Source organism: Podarcis gaigeae, assembly GCF_964106915.1.
Source record: "Podarcis gaigeae genome assembly, chromosome: 4".
Taxonomy (NCBI): domain Eukaryota; kingdom Metazoa; phylum Chordata; class Lepidosauria; order Squamata; family Lacertidae; genus Podarcis; species Podarcis gaigeae.
Genome location: NC_139677.1, coordinates 106,675,788 through 106,703,233, shown reverse-complemented (window position 1 = coordinate 106,703,233; position 27,446 = coordinate 106,675,788). Strand labels below are relative to the sequence as shown.

The 27,446-nt window shown below is 44.1% G+C and overlaps 1 protein-coding gene across 1 annotated transcript; it reads left to right on the top strand.

Moving 5' to 3' along the window:
• The first annotated feature begins 394 nt into the window (after positions 1-394).
• On the top strand, positions 395-12,000 carry LOC310843371 (uncharacterized protein). The gene is made up of 4 exons (XM_083736665.1): positions 395-617; positions 811-939; positions 8,528-8,654; positions 9,585-12,000. Exons 1-4 carry the CDS (start codon positions 453-455, stop codon positions 11,273-11,275), a joined length of 2,112 nt encoding a protein of 703 aa, XP_083592791.1. The 5' UTR covers positions 395-452; the 3' UTR covers positions 11,276-12,000.
• The last annotated feature ends 15,446 nt before the right edge of the window (positions 12,001-27,446 follow it).

The following is a 27,446-nucleotide window of genomic DNA, read 5'->3' as shown; positions in this document are numbered from 1 at the left end:
GTGGTGCAGTCCTACCCTGGTTCCCAGACTCACCCATGCTTGCTCAGGGAACCTTTTTCTTCTCCTGATACTGTACAACTTTTGTAACAGAACAATGTATTTGCTTTGTAGGATTTTCTAGTTTCTCATTCAGACAGACAGAACTTGGCAGAAGATCAAAGGGTTCCTTCCGATCTCTCAGAGGCTTCCTGAGAGCACAGATGGATGAGCGAGACTCAGCTGGCCCTGGAGCAGGAAGAGGCCATGCCATCCAAACTGGGAGCAGTGGGGGATTCTGGGAAAACTCTGTGCAGAAGATCCTGGGTGAGGTGGACACCCTCCGCTCAGAGGTGCAGAGCCAGCAATTGAGGCAGTTCTGCTGCCAGGAGGCCAAAGGACCCCAAGAGGTTTGCAGCCAACTCAGCCACCTTGACCGTCAGTGGCTGAAGCCAGAAAGGCACACGAAAGCTGAGATGCTGGACCTGGTGATCTTGGAGCAGTTCCTGGCTGTCCTTCCTCCGGAGATGGAGAGCTGGGTGAGGGACTGTGGAGCAGAGACCAGTTCCCAGGCGGTGGCCCTGGCCGAAGGTTTTCTCCTGAATCAGGCAGAGGAGAGAAAGCAGGCAGAGAGAAAGCAGGTGAGAAGAGACTTTCCTCTGGATACTCCAAAGAGGCTCCAAACAGGATGGAGAACATCCAAAAATGGTATGCTGATGTCCCATCCTTTTTCTGGGAATGAGATCTATCATCCTTAAAGTTTCTGTCTTTGTCGTTCTCTTTTAATATTTCTCATCATTCATTTACTGTTTTGAATCCTTGTTTTTCTTACAGAAAAGGGATCATTTTGCAGAAATGGACCTGGATTCCTGTGAGGCAGATGAAAGAATGAAGCCAACAAGACCTCCATATTTATCTTTTCATGGGGGCAGAAGTGAAACAGCGGCTGTGGCACCAGATCAGGTCAATCAATCAATCAAAACTTTATTAGCAAAGCCAACAGGCCACAGCTATACAAGAATTAAAAATAGAAATAAGGATAGAAGGGAGAAAAGAACAAGCAAAAGGAGGTCCGTCAGATGAACAAGTCTGTCACTCAGATGGTGGCCCTCAATTTCATAGCTCTTTCGATGTACCTCGCGACCTTCTCTGTTGTCTGACTATCCGTATCAGATAAGAGGAAATACAGTGTGATGTCTGGTGAACGGCCGGGGTTGGAGAGAATGAGTGGAGTAATAATCTCATTCCTTAGGTCTTTGTAAAGGGGGCAGGATAGGAAGACGTGGGACACTGTTTCCGTGTTACCATCTCCACATGGGCAGAGTCGTTTTTCAAATGGAGTCTTTTGGTAGCGACCTTCGAGTACGGCCGAAGGGAGAACATCCCATCTAGCCAATGTAAAGGCACGTCTGTATTTTGGGATGGTTAATTTAAACAAATATGAAGCTGGAGAGTCAAAATGAGAAGGGGGAAAGTAGGTATACCATGGGCACAGTTTCTTTAAGATAGTCAGGTTGTTTTGCCGTTCAATGTCTTTCAGGCGCTGGCCTATTAGACTCTTTGCTTTAATGAGGCCCATTGATAGTAGGGACTGTGAATGCAGACCGCATGTAAGAAGTTTTTGATGCACAGTTTTGAACCACTTGCTTTTGTGGGGGTCTTGCATTACTAGAGGCAGTAGACCAGGTGGATTTAGATTAAGACGAAGCCAATAGTTGAATGTTCTTTGCCAGGTCTGAGTTTCTACAGATGGAAGGCAGGCCTCGAGTCGTAATGCTGCGTTTGGAACACAGGAGGGGACGCCGAATATCTGCCTTAGGAATTTAGACTGAACAGTTTCAAGACTGGAGCAGTGGTTCCCCGTCCAGATTTGTGCCCCATACAGTAACTGCGCCAGAGGTTTTGCTTGAAAAACTTCAAAGGCTGCTGGGATGTATCTGCCCCCCTTCGTATAAAAGAAGCGGGACAGCATCTTAATACTTTGAGCTGCTTTTTCTTTGGCACATTTTTGATGGACATCCCAGGACCCGGTCGACTGGAAAACGATACCCAGATATTTGAAGGCTTTAACCTGTTCAATTGTCTGGTTATCCATCCTCCAGCTGTACTGTCTGTGTTTCCTTGCAAAAACCATAATTTTGGTTTTCTGATAGTTTATTACCAGTTGCTCTCTCCTGCAGTATGCTGAAAATTCACCTATGAGCCTATTTAAGCCTATTCTTGTTCGAGATAGGAGTATCGCATCATCAGCATACAAAAGTACTGATATTGATTTGTCAGCCAGTTTGGGGGCGTGGAAGTCCGGAGATGACAAACAATTAACCATATCATTGATGTAAAAGTTGAATAAAACTGGGGCCAAGATGCAACCTTGCTTGACCCCCTTGCAGACAGGAACTGGTCCTATAAGATGGCCATTTGACGAAGTTCTTACATGCAGCACCGTGTCTTTATATAAACAGCTGATCAGAAATAATAGTCTTTTGTCTATACTTGATGTGCTCAATTTATCCCAGAGTCTTGCACGTGGAATTGAATCGAAAGCAGCCTTTAGATCGATAAAGGCTGCATATAGCACCCCACGGGATTTTTTGGCATATTTGTCAATTAAATAGGCTAGGGTGAAGCAATGGTCTATGGTGGACCTGCCTTGCCTGAAACCCGCTTGCTCTTCCGCTAGAATAGCTTCAGTTTCCAGCCAGCTAGTTAGCTTAATATAAAGATGTTTGGCATATAGTTTGCTGGGTATAGGCAGAAGACTGATTGGTCTATAACTCGCCGGGTCTGGCATAGGTCCTTTTTTATAGATTGGAATAACTATTGCCTCAGTCCAACCATCTGGGAGTAAACCCGTTGAGTCGATCCAAGAAAATAAAGACACCAGCAGGGGGGCCCACCAGCCAATGTTGGACTTCAGAAGTTCGGCAGGGATGTAGTCATTCCCTGGGGCCTTGTTGTTCTTTAATTGTGCGATTAAGTTCTCAACTTCCTTTACAGTTACTGGTGGCCAATGAGGTAGGTCCTCCAATTGAATACATAATTTGTAGTGTTGGGCTTCCTGGTCATAGAACAAAGATTGAAAATGGCGCAACCACTCCATTGGTTCCACTGTACAGATGGAATTAGTACGCTCCTGGTCCAGTAGACCAGATATGGTTCGCCAAAAGCAAGTAGTATCTTTCTCGTGCGATGCCTTAACCAGACTGTGCCATGCGGCTCTTTCAGCTTCCAGTTTCTTTCTCCTTAGTAATTGTTTGTAAGACCTTCTCAGATAAATATAAGCATTAAGTAGGAGGGCAGTCCCTGATTTCCTATATCTCTGGTAGGCTGTTCTCATTTGTCTCCTTGTTTGCCTGCACTCCAGGTCAAACCAGCTAGCTCCGTCCTTTGCCCTCTTTGTAGCGGCGCTATGTATCACTGTTGTTAAATGGGATTTCAATCTTTCCAAAAGTAATTTAAAGCGTTCCATAATCGCATCTACTGAATTGCCTGACACAATAGCGGAGCGAATAAGCTTTAACTCCGCTGACTGAAGAAGGAGGGTTAGATTTTCATTCAGTATTGGGGACCATTTGAGTCTTTTGGGAGCAGGTATACCCAAATTTACAGAAGGTATATATTGTGGCTCGGCAATAGAATAGTCAAAAGGCCGACCTGCAAGCTCTAAAATTAGAGGTAGGTGATCACTCAGAGTATTGTGGCCCACTTGGAACTTCCTTACAGAGCTGTGAGCAAATCTTGAGATTAGAATATAATCTATAACGCTTCCCCCAGCCTTGGAAAAATGGGTATATTCCCCGGGGCGATCCCCCTCTATGTTGCCGTTTAATATCAGCAGTTCCCTCCGTCTGGCAGCCTGCACTAAGCAGAGACCTGAAAAATTACTTCTTCTATCTTTGGACAGTCGTGTCGCACCAATATCCGTCTGTTCTTCAGGGTCCATAAATAGGTTGAAGTGAGTGTATAGACTGTTGTCATCTGTTCCTATTCTAGCGTTAAAGTCTCCACACACAATAGTCAGGGCAGACGGGTAAGTAGATTCGAAAGGCTCTAAAAACGCCTCTAGCTCAGCCCAAATAGCCTTGACCGCGGGGTTTTTTTGGCCTGGGGGAATATAGACATTGACCAGCAAAAGAGTAGTTCTCTTGAAGCTAAGTAGAGCGGCTGTTGCTAGAGAATTGCAGCTGGGTAGGGCTGTTAGAGAATGCGCCAGCTCCGTGGAAATGAAGCAAGCTAGGCCACCACTAGATCTGCCGCCCCTTAAAGATGGAGAGGCAGGCAGGTAGTGGCAGTTATACCCATTGAGAAATATAGGGTCATTCTGCCATGTCTCCTGAAAGAAGATGATGTCAAATTGCTTAAGATAGCACAAAAATTGTTGGTTGTTTTTCTTGGCGTGCCAACCCGCGATATTCCAAGACAGCACTTTTAGGCCCCGGGCCCTTCGGGGAGCTGGATCTATGTCACCACCACGTCCAGCAATTCTTTGGTGTCTAAAAAAACACACCCATTGGCTCTTTTCGAGGATGACTGCTTGGAGAGAGTGTAGTGATCCTCTCTTCTTGGTGATTTGGGGCTAGATTTTGGAGTTGGGGGGGAAGCTAATTCATTCGGAGACAATTTAAGATAGGTGTGCCAGGCGCTTTGAGATTTCACACCTTGATTTGGTCTTACTTTATTGTACATCACAGGGGGCTCAGATTGTAATTCCACGTCTACACATTTAAAGGTGCCTCCCACCGTCCTCCTATCCACTAGACATTTGGGAGATATGGGCTGCACATAAGGGTCCTTCATTGTCTCACCTTGGTCATCCTTTTTTTCTAGTCTGCTTCGAAGTAAATCAAGTCTTTTCAGGATCTCAGTTTGAGCTGGAGAGTGCAGTGACCAGAATCGCTTTATCAGTGAGAGTTCTTCCTCCAAAACGGAGTCCTCACTATCACACGTGAGAGGCCAGACGCCAGTTGGATGTGGAGCTTCCTTTTTTTCATTTGGCACTGTTTGATGGAGATGATCCTGCTGGAACTTATGCTTTCTATTTTGATGGTTTTGGTGGTTGGTTTTTTCCCTTTTGTGAACTTCCATTCCTATGCCCTTGGGCCCCATCAGAGAGGTTAAAGGTGCTCTATTTTCAAATATTCTTAATAGGACTATTCTTTCTTTTTTGAATAGGTTTTTAGCTCTAAAAATAAAGCTGGCCAGACTATGATCTAAAAAAGTAATCAGTGCTCGTACCGAGCAATCATCTTGATGTAGATACTCTATAGCGGCTATGTCAATTGCTTTTACTACCCCCGGTAAAATGCCACTTATGATGGACAAAAAGTGGTCTATATGGTCCGACCCTGCATAAAATCTAGGCGGTTTAGGGTAATTAGCAAAGACAAGCTTTTGTGGGATTAGGACTAAACTCCATTCTCTTTTGGGACAACATCTGTCGAGCTTGAGAGGAGTGGTTCCCCTCAATAGCTTGGGTCGCCAGCTCACCTCTGTCTACAGATTCTGTGCTGGCCATAAGAGGACTCTGGGGCGGTATAACTGTAGATGGATTAGTTCCTTTGTCCCAGCTCGGTGTTGGTTCTTCAAAGCTTGGTTTAGATTCTTTTGTGAGTGTATCTACTTTACGTGTCTCTTTGATGGCACTCGAGTTGGATTTGTTTGTTCCATTTGTAGAAAGGGATGGAAGAAGGTTAAAGAGCTTCTGCCAATATTTTTTACAGGTACGGTGAGTTGTCTTAAGCCGCCTTAGGTTTTTCATATTTTTGCTTTTCTTCATCTTAGGCTCGGCTTTTTTCCTCCGGGGTTTGCTGGGGAGTGGTAGATCCGGGCTGGCTAGGGGATTTGTATTCTGGACTGAAGCGCTCACATGTTGTTTGAAATTATCCACTAGGGTCAGGAGAAGCCCGTTTGTTATCGATAAGAAATTTTTGACGTTAAGGAGATCCGTAGAAATCTGGTATATCTGCTCCTGAAGATAATCACCCCGCATTTCTGTTCCGCTGTCATTGGCTTTCAACCAGTGGGTTGAAAGGTTGCTTCCAGGTTCCAGCGGTGACAAATGAGGATTAGCATCAGGTGTGTTGGCTGTATTAGCCTTTGTAGCATTCTCTGCTATGGCAAGTTCTTGGGCCAAATTTGTTGGATGGTTTGTCCTCTTGTTGTTTGTTTGCAAGTCCTTTAGCTGTGTTGACCAATCCAACACTGTGAGTGGCAAAGGCATAGCTACCTCTAGAATACTCTCATTCTGAGTTCTCTTACTCGAGTCTTTTTGAGGAAAGTAGCTGGTAATTTTACTTTGTCTCCTTCGGCGCTCCATCGGGCTCTGTGGTGAATTAGGCAAGATTCCTTGGTCCTTGTATTTTTTCCTGGTGAGGACCATAGTGGGTATATAGGTATATATGGATATATGGTAGGGGGTGCTTGCTTAACGGCGACTTATCTTTTGTTCTAAGCTGGAGTAATCAATAGCAGAAATGCCGATTTGTGGAAGTTGCCTCTAGACCTCTCCAACCTCTTCAACTTGTTAGTTTCTCCAGCAATTTACATCGGGGCTTGTGAGGTATCAATCATTTAAAATGTTGGAAAATATTACTGGTCCTAGGCTTTCATACTATAACTTGTTTCTTTTAAAATTCAACTAGGTCTTTCTCCCTCATTCAGCAGCCTCACGGCGTAACCGGTAAAGTAGCTAGGCAGTATAACAAGAAAGAAAAAAAAAACAAAAGTCCCTTGGAATAATTATCGAGTTGAACTTGCCTTGTGTTTCTTGGAGTTGTAGCTGCTTCAGTTCCTTCCTTTTTGTTTTTTTTTTATGGATAAAAAGCTCGGCGTCCTTCCAGAGGAGTAGCTGACTCCCCCGTCTGCTAATTACCAGCTTCGTGAAGATAGGGCGGCTTGCCGAACCTCTTTTGGATAAAAATAGGCCTTTGGCAGTTAATAAAAAAAGATAATAGTTTAAAACTACTAAGCTCAGTTAAAAAAAAAGCTTTAAAAGTGCTAGAAAATACTGATAAATCTATATTATCAACGCGGAGCACAAAATAGAGCTACCACCAACGACGCCATCTTGGATCCAACCCCCCACCAGATCAGGTCAGCGGAAGCTGCCTTGTGGGGTCAGAGGCCGAGGGATGGAGCAATGTCATGGACTGGTTGGGCACAGAGAAATGGTGGGAGGAAGCAGCCTGGGAACCAGGAAGGGAAGATGGCTCAGAGCCGAAGGAGTGGAGGTGGAGGGAGGATGAGGGAGAAGCCTGGGAAGAGGAGGTGTCAGAAGCTGAAGGGGTAACAGGGCTTAGTGAGCTGGGAGACTCTGTGGCAGAATGCAGTGCAGAATCAGAGGCAGAAGAGGAGGAGGCGAGTGGGAGGAGGGAGGTTGAGAGGCAGAGGTGAGTCAGGAGAAGGAGGAGCCACTGGGGGCTCCCTCTCCATCTGCCAGAAGCCACCCTCCCTGCTTGTCTCTCAGAGCCAGGAGCAAAGGCAGGCTGCACTCTTGCGCACTGTTCAGTCGCTTGCCAGAAACCCCAGAGAGGAGGGGACTTGGAAAGCTGTGGGGAGCCAGGGGCCTTCACTCTCGGCAACTGATTTAGTTAAGGAAGACGCTCAAGGAATGAGTTGTTGTTCTCATAAGGCCCAAAACTCAGCCAAGTCTGTGAATATTGTGTTCTTGCTGATAAAGAGTAAACTCCAGCTGTGAAGTGTGGGATTTCCTGCCCGTATAACTCTGTCATACCAGCCTTCTGAATGTTGCCAGTGTTGGCAAACTAGCCCCCTCGGGAGAAGCTGGCCTCTCTCCCAGCTCCTGGAGCTTCTTACCGGTGATCTCCTCTGGCTGGTATCCCCGCAGTCCAGGGAAATCTTGATAGGCGACATTTCCCAGCGTGGAAAATGAACACCCCCTCCCTCCTTGCATACCAGCAAGAGAAAGGAGATAGTCAGAAAGCTATTTACATCCTTTTATTTCTGACTGTTCAGTTGTACAGAAAACATGTCCGATCAGTTCAATCTCCTTCTAGCAAGTGACTCAAACTTCCTTTACAAACGCAACAGAGAACAAAGCTTTGAGAAATCCCTGGAACATTCTTTCCCATAGCTAGCCACATCATGTGATGTAAACACCGAGCTGCCAGTTTGCAGCTGCGTTGTATCCATATCGTAACAGCCAGTAGGATTCATCTCCCCCTCTCCATGCCCCCATGAACCCCTTGAATTTGGCTCTAGGGCATTGGAAGGGAACCTCTACAGAACAACTCACGAGGAGAGGATAAAGTGGACCCTTCCATCTGGCAAACTGGAATGCTTGCGTAGGCAGAATGATTTGAAAACCAAAAGGTGGAGTACCACCTATTTGCAAAAAGACGAATACCCATAGTTAAAATGCAGAATAAAAGAATTCAATTAAAGTATTAAAATAGGTGCCCATAATTAAAATGTGCAGCAAAGCAATCTTATTGAAATAACACAGCAGTTAACAGGAAGAAAACCACAGAGCATTGTGTAGCAGATTATATTTTTGCTGTCTCAGAGGAGGACATTTGCCTTTTTCTTTTAGGGTCCAGTGTGCTTTGAAGATGTCTCTGTTCGTTTCACGGACGAGGAGTGGGCGTTGCTGGATCCTGACCAGAGAGCTCTACATAAGGATGTCATGGAGGAGAATCATGGGATTGTGGCCTCTCTTGGTAAGCCTCCCTGTGGGATCGTCCTATCTACCAGGAAATTCAAGAAATACCTCTATGTGACAAACCTCATATATTTTCACAGCGCCCCCTACAACACCTGGGAACCTAACACCCCCACAAGAAATAGTAGGTTACAGTTTTTTCTGTGAACAATCTTCCTCCAGTTCTGCCTCCTTCTACCACACCTGGGCTGGTCTGAACCTCCCAGGCATCTTCAATGTCAGCTTCAGAGTTGTTCGGAAAGATAAGTAGCTTCTGTCAGGTTTTCTGTTTTTGTTTTTGCTGCTGTCAGTCTTGGATTGACCAGAGAGATGACTGACACTGGAGATGGAGGGGATGCCATGACTGGGTCAAACAACATCTGCCCCAGAGAAGAGCCAGGCTGACTGAATCTCAGGTAGTACTAGCAGTGATAATAATAGCAATAATAATAATTTTTATGTATACGCTGACCATCTGGCTGGGTTGCTCCAGCCAATCTGGGAAGCTTCCAACACATATACAGTGGTACCTCTGGTTGCGAATGGGATCCGTTCCGGAGGTCCGGCCAGATCCCGAGGTTTTCGCAACCCAAGGATCACTATTCTGCGCATGCGCATGGATTTGCCACTTTAATAAGCTGAAGTTTACGTAACCAGATGGTTACGTAACCTGAGGTGCTACGGTATAAACATGAAAAAGTAATTTACAACAACAATCTAATCTAATGTAAAAAGTACAAAAATCTTAAAATGAGTAGCTTACTTCAAACAAAGCAACATTCAACCATCGATTAGAATCCAATAATAAATACATTGGGTTTTTACAGATAACAAAGGTAATAAACACACAGCCAACTGCCTTCTCTACAACAAATTTAATGTGCATTATTTCCTAACTGGGGGCTCTATTTGTTCCTGAGGCTCTAATCCCTTTTTCTCTCCATTGCAGATTGTGATGAATTGGAAAGCAAGAACAAAGGTGACCACAACACAATCTGCAGAGTGGAGAAGGCACGTAAAAATTTGGAATGTGGAAAGAGCTGCAGTCAGAGCTCCCATTCCAGTTCCCATAAAAGAAATTTCTTTCGAAAGAAACCCTATCGGTGCATGGAATGTGGAAAGATATTCAGTACGAGCTCCTCTCTCACTTCCCATCAAAGAATTCATACAGGGGAGAAACCCTATCAGTGCATGGAATGTGGAAAGAGCTTCACTGATAGCTCCGATCTCACTTCCCATCAAAGAATTCATACAGGGGAGAAACCATATAATTGCTTTGAATGTGGAAAGAGCTTTAGTAAGAGCCGTAATCTCACTTCCCATCAAAGAATTCATACAGGAGAGAAACCCTATCAGTGCGTGGAATGTGGAAAGAGCTTCAGTATGAGCTACAATCTCACTAGGCATCAGAGAATTCATACAGGGGAGAAACCCTATCAGTGCATTGAATGTGGAAAGAGCTTCAGTACAAGCTCCGATCTCACTAAACATCAAAGAATTCATACAGGGGAGAAACCCTATCAGTGCTTGGAATGTGGAAAGAGCTTCACTGATAGCTCCCATCTCAGTTCCCATCATAAAATTCATACAAGAGAGAGACCGTATCAGTGCGTGGAATGTGGAGAGAGCTTCACTCAGAGCTCCTCTCTCACTTTCCATCAGAAAATTCATACAAGAGAGAAACCCTATCAGTGCGTGGAATGTGGAAAGAGCTTCAGTACATGCTCCTCTCTCAATTCCCATCAAAGAATTCATACAGGGGAGAAATCCTATCAGTGCATGGAATGTGGAAAGAGCTTCACTGATATCTCCCATTTCACTTCCCATCAAAGAATTCATACAGGGGAGAAACCCTATCAGTGCGTGGAATGTGGAAAGAGCTTCAGTACAAGCTCCGATCTCACTAGACATCAAAGAATTCATACAGGGGAGAAACCCTATCAGTGCATTGAATGTGGAAAGAGCTTCAGTACAAGCTCCGATCTCACTAAACATCAAAGAATTCATACAGGGGAGAAACCCTATCAGTGCATGGAATATGGAAAGAGCTTCACTGATATCTCCCATTTCACTTCCCATCAAAGAATTCATACAGGGGAGAAACCCTATCAGTGCGTGGAATGTGGAAAGAGCTTCAGTACAAGCTCCGATCTCACTAGACATCAAAGAATTCATACAGGGGAGAAACCCTATCAGTGCATGGAATGTGGAAAGAGCTTCAGTCACAGCCACAGCCTCACTTCCCATCAAAGAATTCATACCGGTCAGAAACCATATAATTGCTTTGAATGTGGAAAGAGCTTTAGTAAGAGCTGTAATCTCATCAGGCATCAAAAAATTCATACAGGAGAGAAACCCTATCAGTGCATGGAATGTGGAAAGAGCTTCATCCAGAGAGCTCATCTGAATACCCATCAAAGAATTTATAGAGGGGAGAAACAATATAAATGCTTTGAATGTGGAAAGAGCTTCAGGAAGAGCTGCTCTCTCACATCTCATCAAAGAATTCACACAGGGGAGAAACCCTATCAGTGTGTGGAATGTGGGAAGAGCTTCACTCATAACTCCTCTCTCACTTTCCATCAAAGAACTCATTCAGGGGAGAATCACGTAATTGTAGAATTGTGGAGCTGGAAGTGAACCCTGGTGCAATCTATTCCACCCCATGTGATGCAGGCATAGCAAGTGAAGCATCCATGACAGATGACCATCCAACTTCACTTGAAAACCTCAAAGGATGGAAATTCCAGCACTCCCAAGGGAGTCCAATCCACTAGCAGTTCTTGCTGTCAAAAAGTTCTTCCACATGTTTAGTCAGTCTTGTTTTTTTAAAAAACAAAACAAAACTTGAATCCATTTGTTTGTGTCCTACTCTGTGGAGCAGGAAAAACGAGCTAAAAACGATACAACAAAGAAAAATCTTTCCTTCCCCAGAATTTAAATTAACAAAAAATCAGAAAGCATTCCTTGACTTCCTATCCTCTTTTTCCATGGTTCCTCTTAACTCTGATTTGTTTATTCCAATGTTCTGAAATGCCTCTCAAACATAGTGTTGTGTCATTTTATTTTAATTCCAGACGTGCAATATTATTGATTATATCCTTCTGAGTTTCTCTTACTGTGGCTAGCTCTGTTTTCATTCTATCTTGATTCTTTTTTATCTCTCAGTCCTCTTCTTTCTTTGGCCAGGGCACAGCCTGACTCCCTCCTTCGGCAATCTTCGCGGAGCTCTGGCCCAATGGTTGCCATTGGTTTGATTTGAATCAATTTTATAATGAATGATTTTAGAGTGTTGTGTTGTACTGCTGTACTGTTTTATTGTTGTTAGCCGCCCTGAGCCTGGCTTCGGCTGGGGAGGGCGGGATATAAATATTTTTTTAAAAAAATTATTATTATTATTATTATTATTATTATTATTATTATTATTATTTCTCTTAACTGTTTCCTCCAAAGCTTGGACTGGTTTTTCCATACCATTTGTTTTCCTGGATACTGTTTTGATTTGTGTTGTCAATTTGTCCATCATTTTGGTCAAGACAAAATAAAAAAATTCCTTCCAGTAGCACCTTTAGGTGCCTTTAGGTGCTACTGGAAGGAATTTTTTTATTTTGTCTTGACTATGGCAGACCAACACGGCTACCTATCTGTAACTGGAACTATGGAAGGCACATCATTTTGGTGTTATTTTGTAAATCTTTTCCTAATTCCACCAGGATCTTCTATATTGGCATCTCCTTAGGTGGTCCCCCTTTCAGTTTGGCTGGTTTCTTTTGTGCCCCCTGTTTTTTCCTGTTAGATATTTTTTTTCCTAATTAAATAAAAAAAAATGTTTTGTTATTCCAAAGGTCTCCGCTCGGTGTCTCTCCCACTGTTATCTTGTGGAATATTATTTTCTTTCTCCTGTAGTAACCTATGTTATCCATCATTTGAGAACCACGATATTGTTCTCCCTTTGGTCTTCTTTCCTTTTTATCCCTTTCCCCAAATGGAAAAATTTTCTCCCAGCTGCTGCCCACAGGGTCAACATTTTCTGCCACCCACCCCCACCACCCTCCAACGACCACTGTCAGTCATGCGGTCACAGAATTATGGTTTCTGAACTGGCTGGATCTAGAGTCTGGATACATCAAAGAAGCGCTTCATTTAAAGGTGTTGTAAATTCAAACACTGAAAACAGGTAGAGAAAATCAGGACTCCACTGCACCATCCAGTGGCACAATGTTATATTGCACATACAATGCATATCAATCGCTTTTTCTTTGCCCATCTAATGATGATGATGATGATAATAATTTATTATTTATACCTCACCCATCTGGTTGGGTTTACCCAGCCACTCTGGGCGGCTCCCAATTGAATACAGCATTAAATATTAAAACTTAAAACTATTATCAAACTATTAAAAATAAAATAAATAAATGTAGCTGAGTTTGCAGGGAGGAATTTGGGAGGGGAGTCAGGCCCTTGGCAAATAAAAGTAGGGTTTCCCCTAACCTATCCCATCTCATGGGGGGAGGGGAGCAGGGATTCCCCTAATGTCATCTCATTGGATCCTGCAGGGAATGAAACGGGGTGGAGCACAACCCCCCAGCTAAGTTTGGAGGATGGGCCAAGAAGTATAGCTGGTCATTGGAAGGCAGACGTACCCAAAGCCTTCAAAATGTGCACTTCCCTCCATTTTGCAACACAATTCCCCAGCTCAGCAATGTGTACTAGGGTCAAGCAGGTATCATCAACATTGTCTTTTACTTTAGTTCATAAAATTTATACACCACTTGATTTTAAAAGCAGCAACCACCACAAAAAAAAGATCAAAACCAGAACAGAGTCCTTAAGAATGGAACAGAGGTTGGCTGGCACATGGTGCAGCGGGAGGAAGGAGGGCGAGTGCTTTGCACGAGTGCTAATCTTTCCCCTAGCCTAATTTACTTGAATTACGACCCAACTTGCTGATTGGAAGGTTGGCGGTTCAAATCCCTGAGATGGGTTGAGCTCCTGTTGCTCAGTCCCAGCTCCTGCCATCATAGCAGTTCGAAAGCACGTCAAAGTGCAAGTAGATAAATAGGTACCGCTCCAGCAGAAAGGTAAACAGTGTTTCTGTGCACTGCTCTGGTTTCACCAGAAGTGGCTTAGTCATGCTGGCCACATGACCCAGAAAAACTCTGCGGACAAACGTTGCCTCCCTCAGCCAGTAAAGCAAGATGAGCACCACAACCCCAAAGTTGTTCGCAACTGGACTTAACTGTCAGGCGTGTCAGGATCATCCTACATGCAAGTAGGACTCCGATAGAGACACATGCCCAAATGGCATGTTCTCTCCCTCCTGGTCAGTTGTTCGGGAGCTTCAAAAGCTTTCTCCAGCCGAACATCACAGCGACCGATACCAAAAGGCATTAGCATGCTTAGGAAGAGCAGAGTGTTAGCAGTTTGCTTGTGCTGGTCCCGGGGGGTTACCGTGTGGCAAGGTTCGAGTCCAGTCCGAGGACGAGGGTGCGGTATGGAGGCTGTCCGTCAAAGCTGAAGCGGGGCAAGGCAGGGAGTCAGGTGAGATCAGGAACTCTGGCAGAAGAGCAGGACAGGGTGCTGGCAAGAACTGTTACCAACAATGTTGCTCCCTCAACCTGGGACTGGGCTGGCTGCCTTTTATCTGCCCCGAGGCATAGGGCGGCCCCGGTCCACAGGTGACTCGCCTCTTCTCGCCTGGAGGCGAGCACTCCTCCTGCGAGAACTTAGTTCCCTCCGCCTCTCTGCCCTGAGCCTCTGCAGCTCAGGAGAGGCTGGAGGGTTACCAGACCCAGAGGCAACCTCACCTTCCCCTGACGGGGCTGAGAGTGGAGCACCTGCAGGCAATGGGTCCTCCATCACCTCAGGAGCCAGAGCAGACTCAGCTGGTGCCTGCACCTGAGGATCCGGCACAGGTGAGAACCTTTCAGGCTCAAGCCCCAGCCCCGGCTCAGCTGGTCCTGGAGGCGGGGACTCCTGTGCAGGCTGGGATTCCTCAGGTTCAGCTTCTGAGTCCGAATCCCAGGCCATCACACTGCTTAACAAACTCAGTAGCACAGCATTTTGGCTAAACTACTTTATTTACATAAAAAACACTCTGAGCATTCTGACTCAGCGCCTTCCTCTTTCTCACCAGACAGCAAAGAGAAGAAGAAGAAGAAGAAGAAGAAGAAGAAGAAGAGGAGGAGGAGGAATTTGGATTTGATATCCCGCCTTTCACTCCCTTTAAGGAGTCTCAAAGTGGCTAACATTCTCCTTTCCCTTCCTCCCCCACAACAAACACTCTGTGAGGTGAGTGGGGCTGAGAGACTTCAAAGAAGTGTGACTGGCCCAAGGTCACCCAGCAGCTGCAGGTGGAGGAGCGGAGACGCGAACCCAATTACCCAGATTACGTGACTACAGCTCTTAACCACTACACCACACTGAGAAAGAACAGAGGACAATAGTCCCACATCATGGAACTCTGTAATACAAACATCCTGTCTCCGTCACTTCCCACTATGTGGAATGAAAACATACCGTCATGTGACATAAAACAATCCTGTGCCTGCAAGCAGGGAACAAGAATCCTAACATTCTCCCCTGATTCGTGTACCGTGTTGTAATCATCGTAACTGCAACAAGCATACAGATGTCATACACACAGTATACCCCTGTATCACCCGTTCCACCCTTGGAACTACCTGCAACTGGCCTGGCCTTGGGCCTTACCATCTTGCACTTCTGACTAGTCTTGGCATCATAGCTCTCCTGACTATCAAGAAGTTTCACACCTTGCTTCATCAGGACTCAAACCCTAGCCTCGTTCCTCTCTGAGGAAACTGTGTCCACCCTTACAGCCTTTCTGCGTGGTTTTCTATCCTTTGAGGACACACCCTGTACCCCTTTCAAGACTTCGGGTTCCAAGACCTGTGTTTTGCTAGTAGCCACAGATAAATCTCCAACAGCTGTGTTAGCAAACTCACGAGCATACCTGGTGGTAGCTGTCTCAGATCTGCACATCAGGTACACGTTCTTCACTGTATCAGTGCAACTCACCTCACTTTCAGCAACAGCAGTAGACTCAGTATCTGAGTCTGAAGCAATGGGGTAGCTTTGGAAATGCACACATTTCCTTCCCACTTTGCACTGCACTCAACATCCCTAGTAAGATCAGCTTGGTATGACCCTGGTGGTTTCTCTTTGGCGTTCTATGAATGTTGTTGTTTAGTCATTTAGTCGTGTCTGCCTCTTCGTGACCCCATGGACCAGAGCACGCCAGGCACTTCTGTCTTCCACTTCCTCCCGCAGTTTGATCAAATGCATGCTGGTAGCTTTAAGAACACTGTCCCACCATCTCGTCCTCTGTCATCCCCTTCTCCTTGTGCCCTCCATCTTTCCCAACATCAGGGGCTTTTTCAGGGAGTCTTCTCTTCTCATGAGGTGGCCAAAGTATTGGAGCCTCAGCTTCATGATCTGTCCTTCCAGTGAGCACTCAGGGCTGATTTCCTTCAGAATGGATCAATTTGATCTTCTTGCAGTCCATGGGACTCTCAAGAGTCTCCTCCAGCACCAGAATTCAAAAGCATCAATTCTTCGGCGATCAGCCTTCTTTATGGTCCAGCTCTCACTTCCATTCATCACTACTGGGAAAACCAGACCTTTTTCATATGGACCTTTGTTGGCAAGGTGATGTCTCTACTTTTTAAGCTGCTTTCTAGGTTTGTCATTGCTTTTCTCCCAAGAAGCAGGCGTCTTTTAATTTCATGGCTGCTGTCACCATCTGCAGTGATCATGGAGCCCAAGAAAGTAAAATCTTTCACTGCTTCCATTTCTTCCCCTTCTATTTGCCAGGAGGTGATGGGCCCAGTGGCCATGATCTCTGTTTTTTTGATGTTGAGCTTCAGACCATATTTTGCGCTCTCCTCTTTCATCCTCATTAAAAGGTTCTTTAATTCCTCCTAACTTTTTGCCATCAAGGTTGTGCCATCTGCATACCTGAGGTTGTTTATATTTCTTCCGGCAATTTTAATTCCGGCTTGGGAATCATCCAGCCCAGCCTTTCGCATGATGAATTCAGCATATAAATAAGCAGGGAGACAATATACAGCCTTCTCGTACTCCTTTCCCAATTTTGAACCAATCAGTTGTTCCATATCCAGTTCTAACTGTAGCTTCTTGTCCCACATAGAGATTTTTCAGGAGACAGATGAGGTGATCAGGCACTCCCATTTCTTTAAGAACTTGCCATAGTTTGCTGTGGTCGACACAGTCAAAGGCTTTTGCGTAGTCAATGAAGCAGAAGTAGATGTCTTTCTGGAACTCCCTAGCTTTCTCCATAATCCAGCGCATGTGTGCAATTTGGTCTCTGGTTCCTCTGCCTCTTCTAAATCCAGCTTGCACTTCTGGGAGTTCTCGGTCCACATACTGCTTAAGCCTGCCTTGTAGAATTTTAAGCATAACCTTGCTAGCGTGTGAAATGAGTGCAATTGTGCGGTAGTTGGAGCATTCTATGAATATCCCCACCTCATTTTGCATACTTTTGCCGGGCTTATTCAGATGGTCTGGCCTCGGCCAGTGATAAGTTTCCCACCCCTTTTGCCAGAGATCCTTGTAAGAGGAGATGTCAGGGATCAAAGCCTTTCGTCTTTCAGAGTGCAGCGCATGAGCTCCCCTGCGATGCTACAATCCCATACGCTGAGGCACAGCGGCCACTTCTTTGGCCACAGCTTCTTCTTTGGCCACAGCTTCCTTGCGATTTGACACAGGCACACCTTGCACAGCCTGGCCTGGCTCGTTTCTAAAGCCACACCTGCAGGCATTGCAAGATGGAGAGTGCAATCCCCTGCACATTTACAAAGGAGCATGTTGCATTGAAATCCCTGGGACGATTCAGAGTAATAGTTTGCAATAAATGCATAGATGTTGTTGCTAAGCTCCTCTGTCATAAAAAACATAGGAAGCATCTCAGTACCTTTGTTGTCAGAACTTACAGGGTTAAGCAGTTCTGAGTGACGTCTCACATTCTGAGGCGTGGCCATATTTTCACAGAGGGGAGTGTTTTCTCTGTGTCTTTGTTCCTTTCGCTTTTGCGGTGAGGAAGCAAGATGTGTGCTCTCTCGCCGGGTAATTTATGAGTCGTTTTCCTACACGATTAAATACTGGAAAGAGATAAGCAAGTACGCTTGAGTGTGTCTGAGTTACAGCAACAGTTTCTACGCTGCGGGAACTCTGCTACAGGGAGTCCACGGAGAGCTATCCCTGGGGGTCCAGTGGAGAGCAGAGCGCCAGGGAAGCATCTGGACTCTATCCAACAGCCACACATTCCAATGGCGTATTACTCCTAAAGAGAAGGAGGATCCAGGCTCCTTCCTTCCTCCACAATCCCCTGAGCGTATGGTCACATACTTCCCACTCCTCCACAAGGTGTGAAATCAAACCCCATAGTGGGCGGCAGAAGGTGTGATCAAGAGCAACAGTGTACCAGACAGAAATCCATTGGATTATGACCTAATCTTTTCAAAACACAAACAAGAAAGCTTGGAAGGTCACTCCAAGAGGAATAAAACATTATTGCAGAATAATTATTAGTAGCAGAAGCAAAATATATAGAGTGGTGGGGAAGTTTTGTAGGACCAGATTGTGGTACCTGATTAAAGTCTCTTAAGAATTAAACTCCTACAGACACCCTTGGGAAGAGGGCTTAGTGGCGCAGAGAACAAATCAGCAGCTGCCCTCTCCCTTGTGACTGTCCTCACCTCACATATTGCCTGAAGACCCCAAGATTACATCACTCCAGACATCACATATGCTCCCTGCTAGAAGCACTCCCAGGGAACAGGAGCAGCTCTCTGGTGCTATGGAAGGTAGGTGTCCTACAGGGAACAGAAGGCTACAGCTTAGGCAAGACTTAAGGCAGCTCTCTCTCTCCTCAGTTGACTGGAACCAAGGAGGAATATGAATGGGGAACGGAGCTTCTGCTTTTGATGGGCAGAATCACCACACTGTTACACAAAATCCCCCAAAAAGAGAGTAAGAGAGAACAGCCCACAGATGAATGGCGCCTTCTGACAACCAGTCTTCTGGATCTGAACCGTGGTCACCATTGACCTGATATTTCTGATGCTAGGGCACATGTGAGATAAAATCCCAGAGAGTTCTGCATAAATACTTCCCGGTGTCCGCGTCCCGTCACCTGATGCATTTTCATGGACCATGTAGATTCTCTATCATTTGATGCATGTCAATGCATGTTTGATGCACCAAATCTGCTGAAGAACGTCAATGCATGTTTGCATTGTCATAGCACAGGTAGCAAATCAGCTGCTGCTCCATCCCTTGAGGGACTCCCCGCCTCACTTAATTGGCCAAATATTCCAAAAGGGCATCACCCGCCACTATATAAACCCTCTCTGTTAGGATATTTCCGTTCCACCTTAAAAGGGAGCAGGTTGTTGTGTCACAGCCTGCGTATTTCCTGTTCACAGGAAGTTTATCTTTTGTTTAGAGCTTTTGTTTCCCTCTCTGCGTCTGGACACGCAAGCAGGCAGTCATGTTTTTTCTTTGTTCTGATCAACGCTGAATAAAGTTGTAAATAATGCTCTCCTGAGTGCACCTTTCATTGTACGAACTCTGCTGATAGAGCGTGCATGAGCCCTGGAATGTGGCAGGCTATTTCTGAGGCTTGTGTCGCTAATTCACTGATACTGTATCTACGGGAGATCGATGGATCATCCGGAATCGACGTGGGGGCATGATGGCCTTTGTCTCCCTGGCAGTATCCCAACAACAGGTTATGGGCCCAGATTCACGGCGCTTACAGGAGAGTAAGACTGCGACAGACTGCTGTGAGGTATGTGGGGAAAAGCGAAAGTAAGGCTTTTCTGTTGCCGCAACAGACTTTGTTGTGTTTTTTTATAAGATGTTTATTAAAATTTTATAGACAAAAAAGGAAGAAAATTACACAATAAAAAGAAAAAAATAAAAACAAAAAAGTACAAAGGTGCAGTGAAAAAATACAAAATACACAAAGAAAATAAAAAAACAATTAAAAACAAATCAATCTTTTCATGTCTTCTGTTTCATTTACTTGTTTCCTTGACCTCCTCACACCTCCCTTTTTTGTATTCCAGTTCACATAGTTAACTCAGCAAATCCTTTCCCTCTTTGTGTTTATCTCAAATCTATATCTTAACATATTATAGCTTCATATTTTCATCTAATTATCAATCCATTTTTTCATATTCTTTTTAACTTTGTTGCTAAAGCCGTTTCAGTTCAATCCAAACATCATTTAGCATTCATTAATTTTACAATGTTTCTGCAAATAGTCTTTAAATTTCTTCCAGTCTTCTTCCACCAACTCTTCTCCCTGGGCCTGGATTCTGCCAGTCATTTCCACCAGTTCCATATAGTCTATTACTTTCATCTGCTATTCTTCCTGGGTGGGTAGATCTTGTGTCTTCCAATACTTTGCGATGAGTATTCTTGCTGCTGTAGTAGCGTACATAAAGTTCTATCCTTCTTTGGCACCAATTGGCCGACCATGCCCAGAAGAAAGGCCTCTGGTTTCTTCAAGAAGGTATATTTAAATACCTTTTTCATTTCATTATAGATCATCTCCCAGAAAGCCTTAATCCTTGGGCACGTCCACCAAAGGTGAAAGAATGTACCTTCATTTTCTTTACATTTCCAACACTTATTGTCCGGCAAATGATATATTTTTGCAAGCTTGACTGGTGTCATGTACCACCTGTATATCATTTTCATAATATTCTCTCTTAAGGCACTACATGCCGTGAATTTCATACCTGTGGTCCACAACTGTTCCCAGTCAGCAAACATTATATTATGTCCAACATCTTGTGCCCATTTGATCATAGCAGATTTCACCGTTTCATCCTGAGTGTTCTATTTCAACAGCAAGTTATACATTCTTGATAATACCTTAGTTTTGGAGTCTAACAGTTCTGTTTCCAGTTTTGATTTTTCCACCTAGAAGCCAATTTTTCTGTCCAAATTGTACGCCTCCCTTATTTGATAATAATGAAGCCAGTCTCACACTTTATCTTTTAATTTCTCAAAGCTCTGCAGTTTCAATTTGTCACCTTCCTGTTCCAAAATCTCCCAATATTTCAGCCATTTGGCCTCCATATTGAGCTTTTTCTGAGCCTTCGCTTCCATCGGTGACAACCACCTTGGGGTTTTCTTTTCAAGTAAATCTTTATACCTTATCCAGACATTAAACAATGCTCTTCTGACAATATGGTTTTTAAATGCTTTATGTGCTTTGACCTTGTCATACCACAGATATGCATGCCACCCAAAAACATTATTAAAACCTTCTAAATCCAAAATGTCTGTGTTCTCAAGAAGCAGCCATTCTTTCAGCCAGCAAAATGCTGCTGATTCATAGTAGAGTTTAAGGTCAGTTAATATTTTAAATTTTATTCTGGGCTTCTTGCCCTGCCAGACAAATTTAGCAATATCTCTCTGCCACTTCTTGAAACAGTCCATTTTGTCTAAAATTTGTAGTGATTGAAACAAAAACAACATTCTTGGCAATACATTCATCTTTATAGCAGCAATTCGACCCAACAAGGAAAGCTTCAAGTTTGACCATATTTCCAAATCCTTTTTCACTTCTGACCAACATTTCTCATAGTTATCTTTAAATAAATTTAAGTTCTTAGCGGTCATGTTAACCCCCAGGTATTTTACTTTCTTAACCAGTGTTAAGCCTGTCTCCTTCTGAAACCTCTCTTTCTCAATCGGTGTTAAGTTTTTCTCGAGAACCTTAGTTTTTAACTTGTTCAATTTAAATTCTGCCACTTGACCAAATTCTTGAATCAGTTCCAGTACTCTTTTAATACTAGATTCTGGCTCCTGTAGTGTCAATACTAAGTCATCTGCAAAAGCTTTCAATTTATACTGTTTGGCTCCGACCTGTATACCTTTGATCAGATGGTCCCTTCTAATCATGTTTAGCAAAACCTCCAGGACCGAAATAAAAAGCAGTGGGGAAATTGGGCAGCCTTGTCGTGTCCCTTTCTCTATCTTAAATTCCTCTGTCACCACATTATTAACTATTAGTTTAGCCTTTTGTTCTGAATAAATTGCACCTATACCATTTTCAAAACCTTGACCAACCCCCATCCCCTGAATATTTTTCTTCATAAAATTCCAAGAAATATTATCAAAGGCTTTCTCCGTGTCTACAAAAATTAAGACTGCTTTAGTATTGATGTTCACTTGCAGCTTCTCCAGAATATTAATTATATTCCTCGTGTTATCAGACAAATGTCTACCCGGGAGAAAGCCAGCTTGGTCTTTATGTATCTCCTCAACTAATACTTTTTTCAGTCTTTTAGCCAGTATATCTGCAAAAATTCTGTAATCCACGTTAAGCAGGGATATGGGGCGGTAGTTCTTAAGTTGTGTTTTTTCAGTCTCAGTTTTCGGTATAAGTGTAATATACGCTTCCTTCCACGACTCTGGCACTTTTTTCCCCTCCAAAATTTCGTTGCAGACCTCCTTTAGTGGTTGAATTAACCAATCTTTCAAAGATCTATAATATTTTGAGGTTAAACCGTCCGGTCCTGGAGATTTGCCCAACTGCATATTCTGGATGGCACCTTCTACTTCCTGTTCTGTTATTTTGTAATTCAGCATTAACTTATTTTCTTGAGAAATTTTTTAAAATCCATTTGTTCTAAGAAATTGGTCTATATCAGTCTCTTTCTGTGGCCCTTGTGAGTATAATTGTTTAAAGTATCTCTGGAAACACTTTCTAATCTCCAGTGGATTCTGTATATTCTTTCCTTCCACTTCCAAATTTGTAATAGTGTTTAATTTTTGTCTTTTTTCATCTGCCATGCCAACAGTTTCCCACATTTGTTAGCCGATTCAAACGTCTTTTGTCTCATCTGTTTGATTTTCCATTCTATTTCCTGATTTACCATTTTCATATATTGTACTTGATATAATTTTATTTCTCTCAGAATCTCTTGTGACTTTGGTTTTGCTCTCAGTTTCCTCTCGCCTTTTATTTTCTCCAAAATTTTGTCTCTTTTCTCATTTTGAGTTCTCTTCTTTATTGCATTCTGTTGGATTAGAAACCCCCTCATAACCGCTTTACTTGTGTCCCAGATTACTCTTTTTTCAACTGTGGTATTCATATTTATCTCAAAATAATAATCTCAAGGTTTTTTGGGCCTTCTTAGTAACCTCTGGGTCTCTAAACAAGGTGTCATTCATTCTCCATCTAAAGGAACCAATTGGTGTTAGTTTCATCTCCATTCTGACAGCATTATGGTCGGAGCAAGTTTTAGGGCAGATTTCCGCTTTTCGGATTTTGGGAGCCAGTCCTCTAGTTATCCAAATTTGGTCAATTCTTGTCCATGTCATTTTGGCTTCAGAGAAGAAAGTTCCCTCTCTGCCCAGGGGGTTCTTAGTTCTCCAAATGTCAATTAAATCCATATTGTCAGTCATGTCGAAAAAGGTTTTCGGTAGTCTGCCATCTTTAGTGACTACCTGTCTTTGTGACTTGTCCATATTTGTGGACACCACTCCATTCATATCCCCCATCATGATGATATTATACTCCATGTAGTCCAGCAATGTCTCATGCAACTTCTTAAAAAAATCAGATTTCCTCTCATTTGGTGCATATACTCCTACTATCAAAAAATTCTCTCCTTGAATTTGAATTTCAATTGCCACAAATCTTCCTTGATCATCTTTAAAGATAAATTTCGGTGATAGGCTCTCTTTGGCGTAAATTACAACTCCTCTCTTTTTAACCTTGTCCGATGAAATAAACTCTTGGCCCAATCTTTTATTAATCAGTACTTTCCTATGTAGCCTTATCACATGTGTTTCCTGTAGACAAATCAAGTCCAATTGCTCCTTTTTCAATAAATGAAAAACTTTTTTCTTTTTTCTGGGGAGTTAAAGCCGTGAATGTTCCAACTTAAAAGTTGCAGAGACATGGTATAGTTATTTTGCTTTTCCTCCAACTGCTCCAAGTAGTTGTTCTTGATCTGATGGTGGTGTCACTTCTCTAGTTTGTCCAATCCCGAAGGTAGTAATGCTAGGTCTAGTTCTCCTGGTTTTAATGCTCTTGGCTCTCCTTCTTCTTCAGCTTCTTTTTGTAGGGTTTCTCCGTGGTCTCTCAGAAATTTTTCTTTATCTTCCACTGATCTTATTTTGATTTTTCTCCCTTTAAAGGTGAAAGAAAGGCCTTGGGGGAATTCCCACCTAAAAACAATTCTGTTTCCTCTCAGCAGGGCCACCAAATCACCGTAGTTTACCCTAAGATCCAATAAGTATTATAGAATGTCCTTAAAAATCTCGACTCTTGATTCTTGTATCTCCAAAGTCTTCTGGAAGTACAGACTCAATATTTTGTCTCTCTCTTCTTTCGTTCGGAGGGTAATCAAACAGTCTCTCACCCTGTTCTTTCTCCCCCCTCTTCCAAGTCTGAAAGCCCTTACTATCTTAAAGTCTTGCTTGTCTGAATTTAGGTTCCAGAATTCCACAAATTCCTGTGTAAGAAAGTCACTTAGGCTATCTTTTTCAAGTTCAGGTACAGCCCTGATCCTCAGATTAGTCTGTTTTCCCTTCAATTCAATCATAGACAACTGCGACCTGTGGTCCTCGAGCTGTTTACATATCGGTGGTATCTTTTCCTCCACTGCCAATGCCTTTTCCCTTGCTTCTTCAGCTATCTTTCGGTTTGATGTAGATTCTTGCAACAGTTTCTCTATAGATTCTGTATTAGAGTTCACCTTCTGCCCCAAGTTGTTGATACTAGTAGTATTTTGATCAATTTTAGTTGATGCTTCAGTAACTTGTTTACTTAATTTTTCTAGTGAATCATAAATTTTATTTAATACTGAAGTAAATCCCTCTTCAGATGCCATTCCTTTTGACCCAGTTTGTGCCGGATCTTCCCCTTGTGGTGCAGAAGGGCCAGATGCTGATGCTCTGCGCTGCTGCGATGCTACGCTGCTCTGTTGCAATCTAACCTTGCCCGATCTTGTTGTTTTATCCTGAAGCAGGCCTTTTTCCGGAGGCAGGTTTGCCATAACACTTTATCTGAGAATCAAGGTCAGTCCCACAGCCGCAGCTTGTTTTGCAGTGGAAATTCCCCCAGCCAGTTTAAAGTGGAAAATTCCCCAACCAGTTGTAGCAATTTCAAAGTTCCTCTAGGGGGACACAGTAGCAGTCAAATTTGTTATAATAAAGTATCTTTTAACTTTCCAAATCCCCCTTCAATAAAATCAGCACCAGTTTCAAGTCCAGAGAAACCCTTCTAAATAAAAGTATCTCACTTGCAGAGTCAAAAAGTTACATTGTCCATAAACAGTGTGGCTCTCAATACGGCAGTCTATTAGTCCCTGGCATTCCATTCCCAAGGATTAAGTGGTGGTCTTTATTCCCTTTTGTCTCTCCTTTTGCAGGCAAAAAAGAAAGTTACTTTCCCTCTCCGCTTCCCTCTCCTGCAACCCAGGGAGGGAGTTCTATTGATTTGACGTTGGAATTTGAGTCCTTTTAAAGCAGTTTTCCGGATCTTAGCTCAATCAGTCTTTGCTTTGATCTATTTACAAAAAACGGAAGGTGGACTTCCTGTTTACACCTTCCTGCTTCAGTGCCAAATTAATCCTTTTTTTTCTTCTATCCCCCGATCTTTGAACTTGACCTACTCACGGGTAGTTGTTTCTTAGCCGAAGTGTGACAGGAAAAAGGTCAGCGCTCTCCGGCAACAGCTGTGCGGCTTCACTCCACGGAAGAAGCAATTGACTCTCAGCACCGCACCAAACCCCCTTCTCACTCCGGAGCCCTTTTCAGGGTTCCTTCGCTAATTGGGGGGCACGCAAAAGGTGCCCACCAAGTCCCACGGCCACAGGCTTCACCCGCCTGTGGTTTCTGGAGGGTCCCCCACTTCGCCATAGCGGCAAGACACGATTTCTGCGGAGCTATCCCCTCAAAACTGGAAGGAATCCGCCATTGCCGATGGCGCCGCCTCCGGAAGTCCACGACAGAGACTTTGAACTCCGGCCGGCTAATTAGCCTGGGAGTCGAGCCAAGCAGGCTTCGAGATGTATGAGTAGCCAAGATAAGGAGCCTCGGAAGTGAAAAAGGCTCACGGCTCAAGTGAATAGCTGAGATGGATCTTTTACAATCCTCAGAAGCTGCTCCGTGTCCACCAAAGCTAAATGGCCACAACTATCAGACCTGGGCAAGGTACTGTGAGGGCCAGATGAGAAGGCTTGGTGTGTGGAATACTATTTCTGAGGACCCCCCAGCCCCTGTGACAGATGAATGGAAGGCACAGGATTCAAGAGCCATGGGGATAATTTTGCTCTCAGTAGCTCCTGAAGAGTTAATCACCCTGGCTGGCAAGGCCAGTGCCTGTGAGATGTGGGATGGGCTTAAAGCCTGTCATCTCCGACAAGAGGCTGGGTCTGTGTTGCTTTACTTCAGAAAGCTGCACAGGAAGCGTTTGGAGCCAGGGGAAGACCTTAGAGCCCACATTTTACATTTGTAGCATCTCAGACAGGAATTGACTCAGAGAGGTTTCAATATGCCTGAGTCACTGTTTGCAATTCTCATCCTGGACTCCCTGGATGAAAGCTACCATGCCGTGGCAAGTCAGATGGCGACCCTTCCTGTGCAGGACCTCACTGCTACAAAGGTCTTGGCGACCCTGCAAAACGAATATGATAGGAGGAATGCAGCTGAGTCGGCTTGTGCGCTTCAGGGGGAGCAAGGTGGGACAGCATTCCAGCCTCCAGGGGGAGCCAAAGTGTTGGCAGCTGTGAAGTGCTGGAACTGTGGGACCCAAGGTCACACTCAGAAGTTTTGTCCAAAGACTGGAAATAAACAAAGGAAGAAGCCAGCAGATGGCCAGAAGCAGAGGGGGGTGGAAAGCCCAAGCCAGGGAAAAGCAAGGCTTTGTTTGCTGGCACTGCTTCTCCAAAAGCCAAAGGCAAGTTTGATGGCCAGGAGCAGGGGGGCAAGCAGCAGCCCAAGCCAGTGGAAGACAAGCTTTTGCTTGCTGGAAAAGCTGCCAAAGCCAGATTTGTTGTAGATTCGGGAGCCACATGGCATTTGGCAAAAGATAAACATCTATTTATCTCCTTCACGCCTCAAGATGGAGAGATCCACCAGGCTGATGGAAAGACGTTGCGAATTGCAGGAGTCGGGAATGTGAGACTGGTAAGTCTGCACACTACCATCAGAGATGTACTTTATGTTCCAGATTCTGCAGACAATTTGCTCAGTGTCCCACAGCTGACTGGGCGTGGCTTGAGATTTCCTTCAAAAAGAGCGTCTGTGTCATCAGGAAAGGCAAAGAGGACATTTTGCATGCAAAGTTTATGGATGGCTTATTCTGTATAACTTATGATGACAATGCTGTTGCTGTGTCTAATGTTGATTCTTGTTGTGTTGCATATGTGAGATAAGATGGCGCCCAGTACGCTTCTGCTGCGCCGATGGACGTCTGTGCCGATAGAAAAACCAGAGCTCTTTTAGCTCTCTTAGCAGAGTCTTTAGCAGAGTTTTTGCAGCGGCAGAAAGTGTTGCCTTGTGTGTGGATAATAAATCAGACTGAATGCAGGCTTCTTGCTAATCTCCAAAAGCCTTTAATGAGAAGAAAAACATCATAAATCAGCCCGGCGAGAGAGCAGGCATCCTTTTGTCTCTCAGCCAAAAATGAAAGGAAACTCACACACAAAGAAAGATTCCCGTATGTGAACATAACCACACCTCAGAATGTGAAACGTCACACAGAACTGTTTAACCCCGTAAGTTCTGATTCTCC

Bases quoted from the DNA above. Each gene is read 5' to 3' on its own strand.
- LOC310843371 (XM_083736665.1), top strand. From the start codon at position 453: ATGCTGGACCTGGTGATCTTGGAGCAGTTCCTGGCTGTCCTTCCTCCG. The intron at 618-810 runs GTGAGAAGAGAC...TTTTTCTTACAG, and splicing joins AGCAGGCAGAGAGAAAGCAG to AAAAGGGATCATTTTGCAGA. The intron at 940-8,527 runs GTCAATCAATCA...TTTTTCTTTTAG, and splicing joins CGGCTGTGGCACCAGATCAG to GGTCCAGTGTGCTTTGAAGA.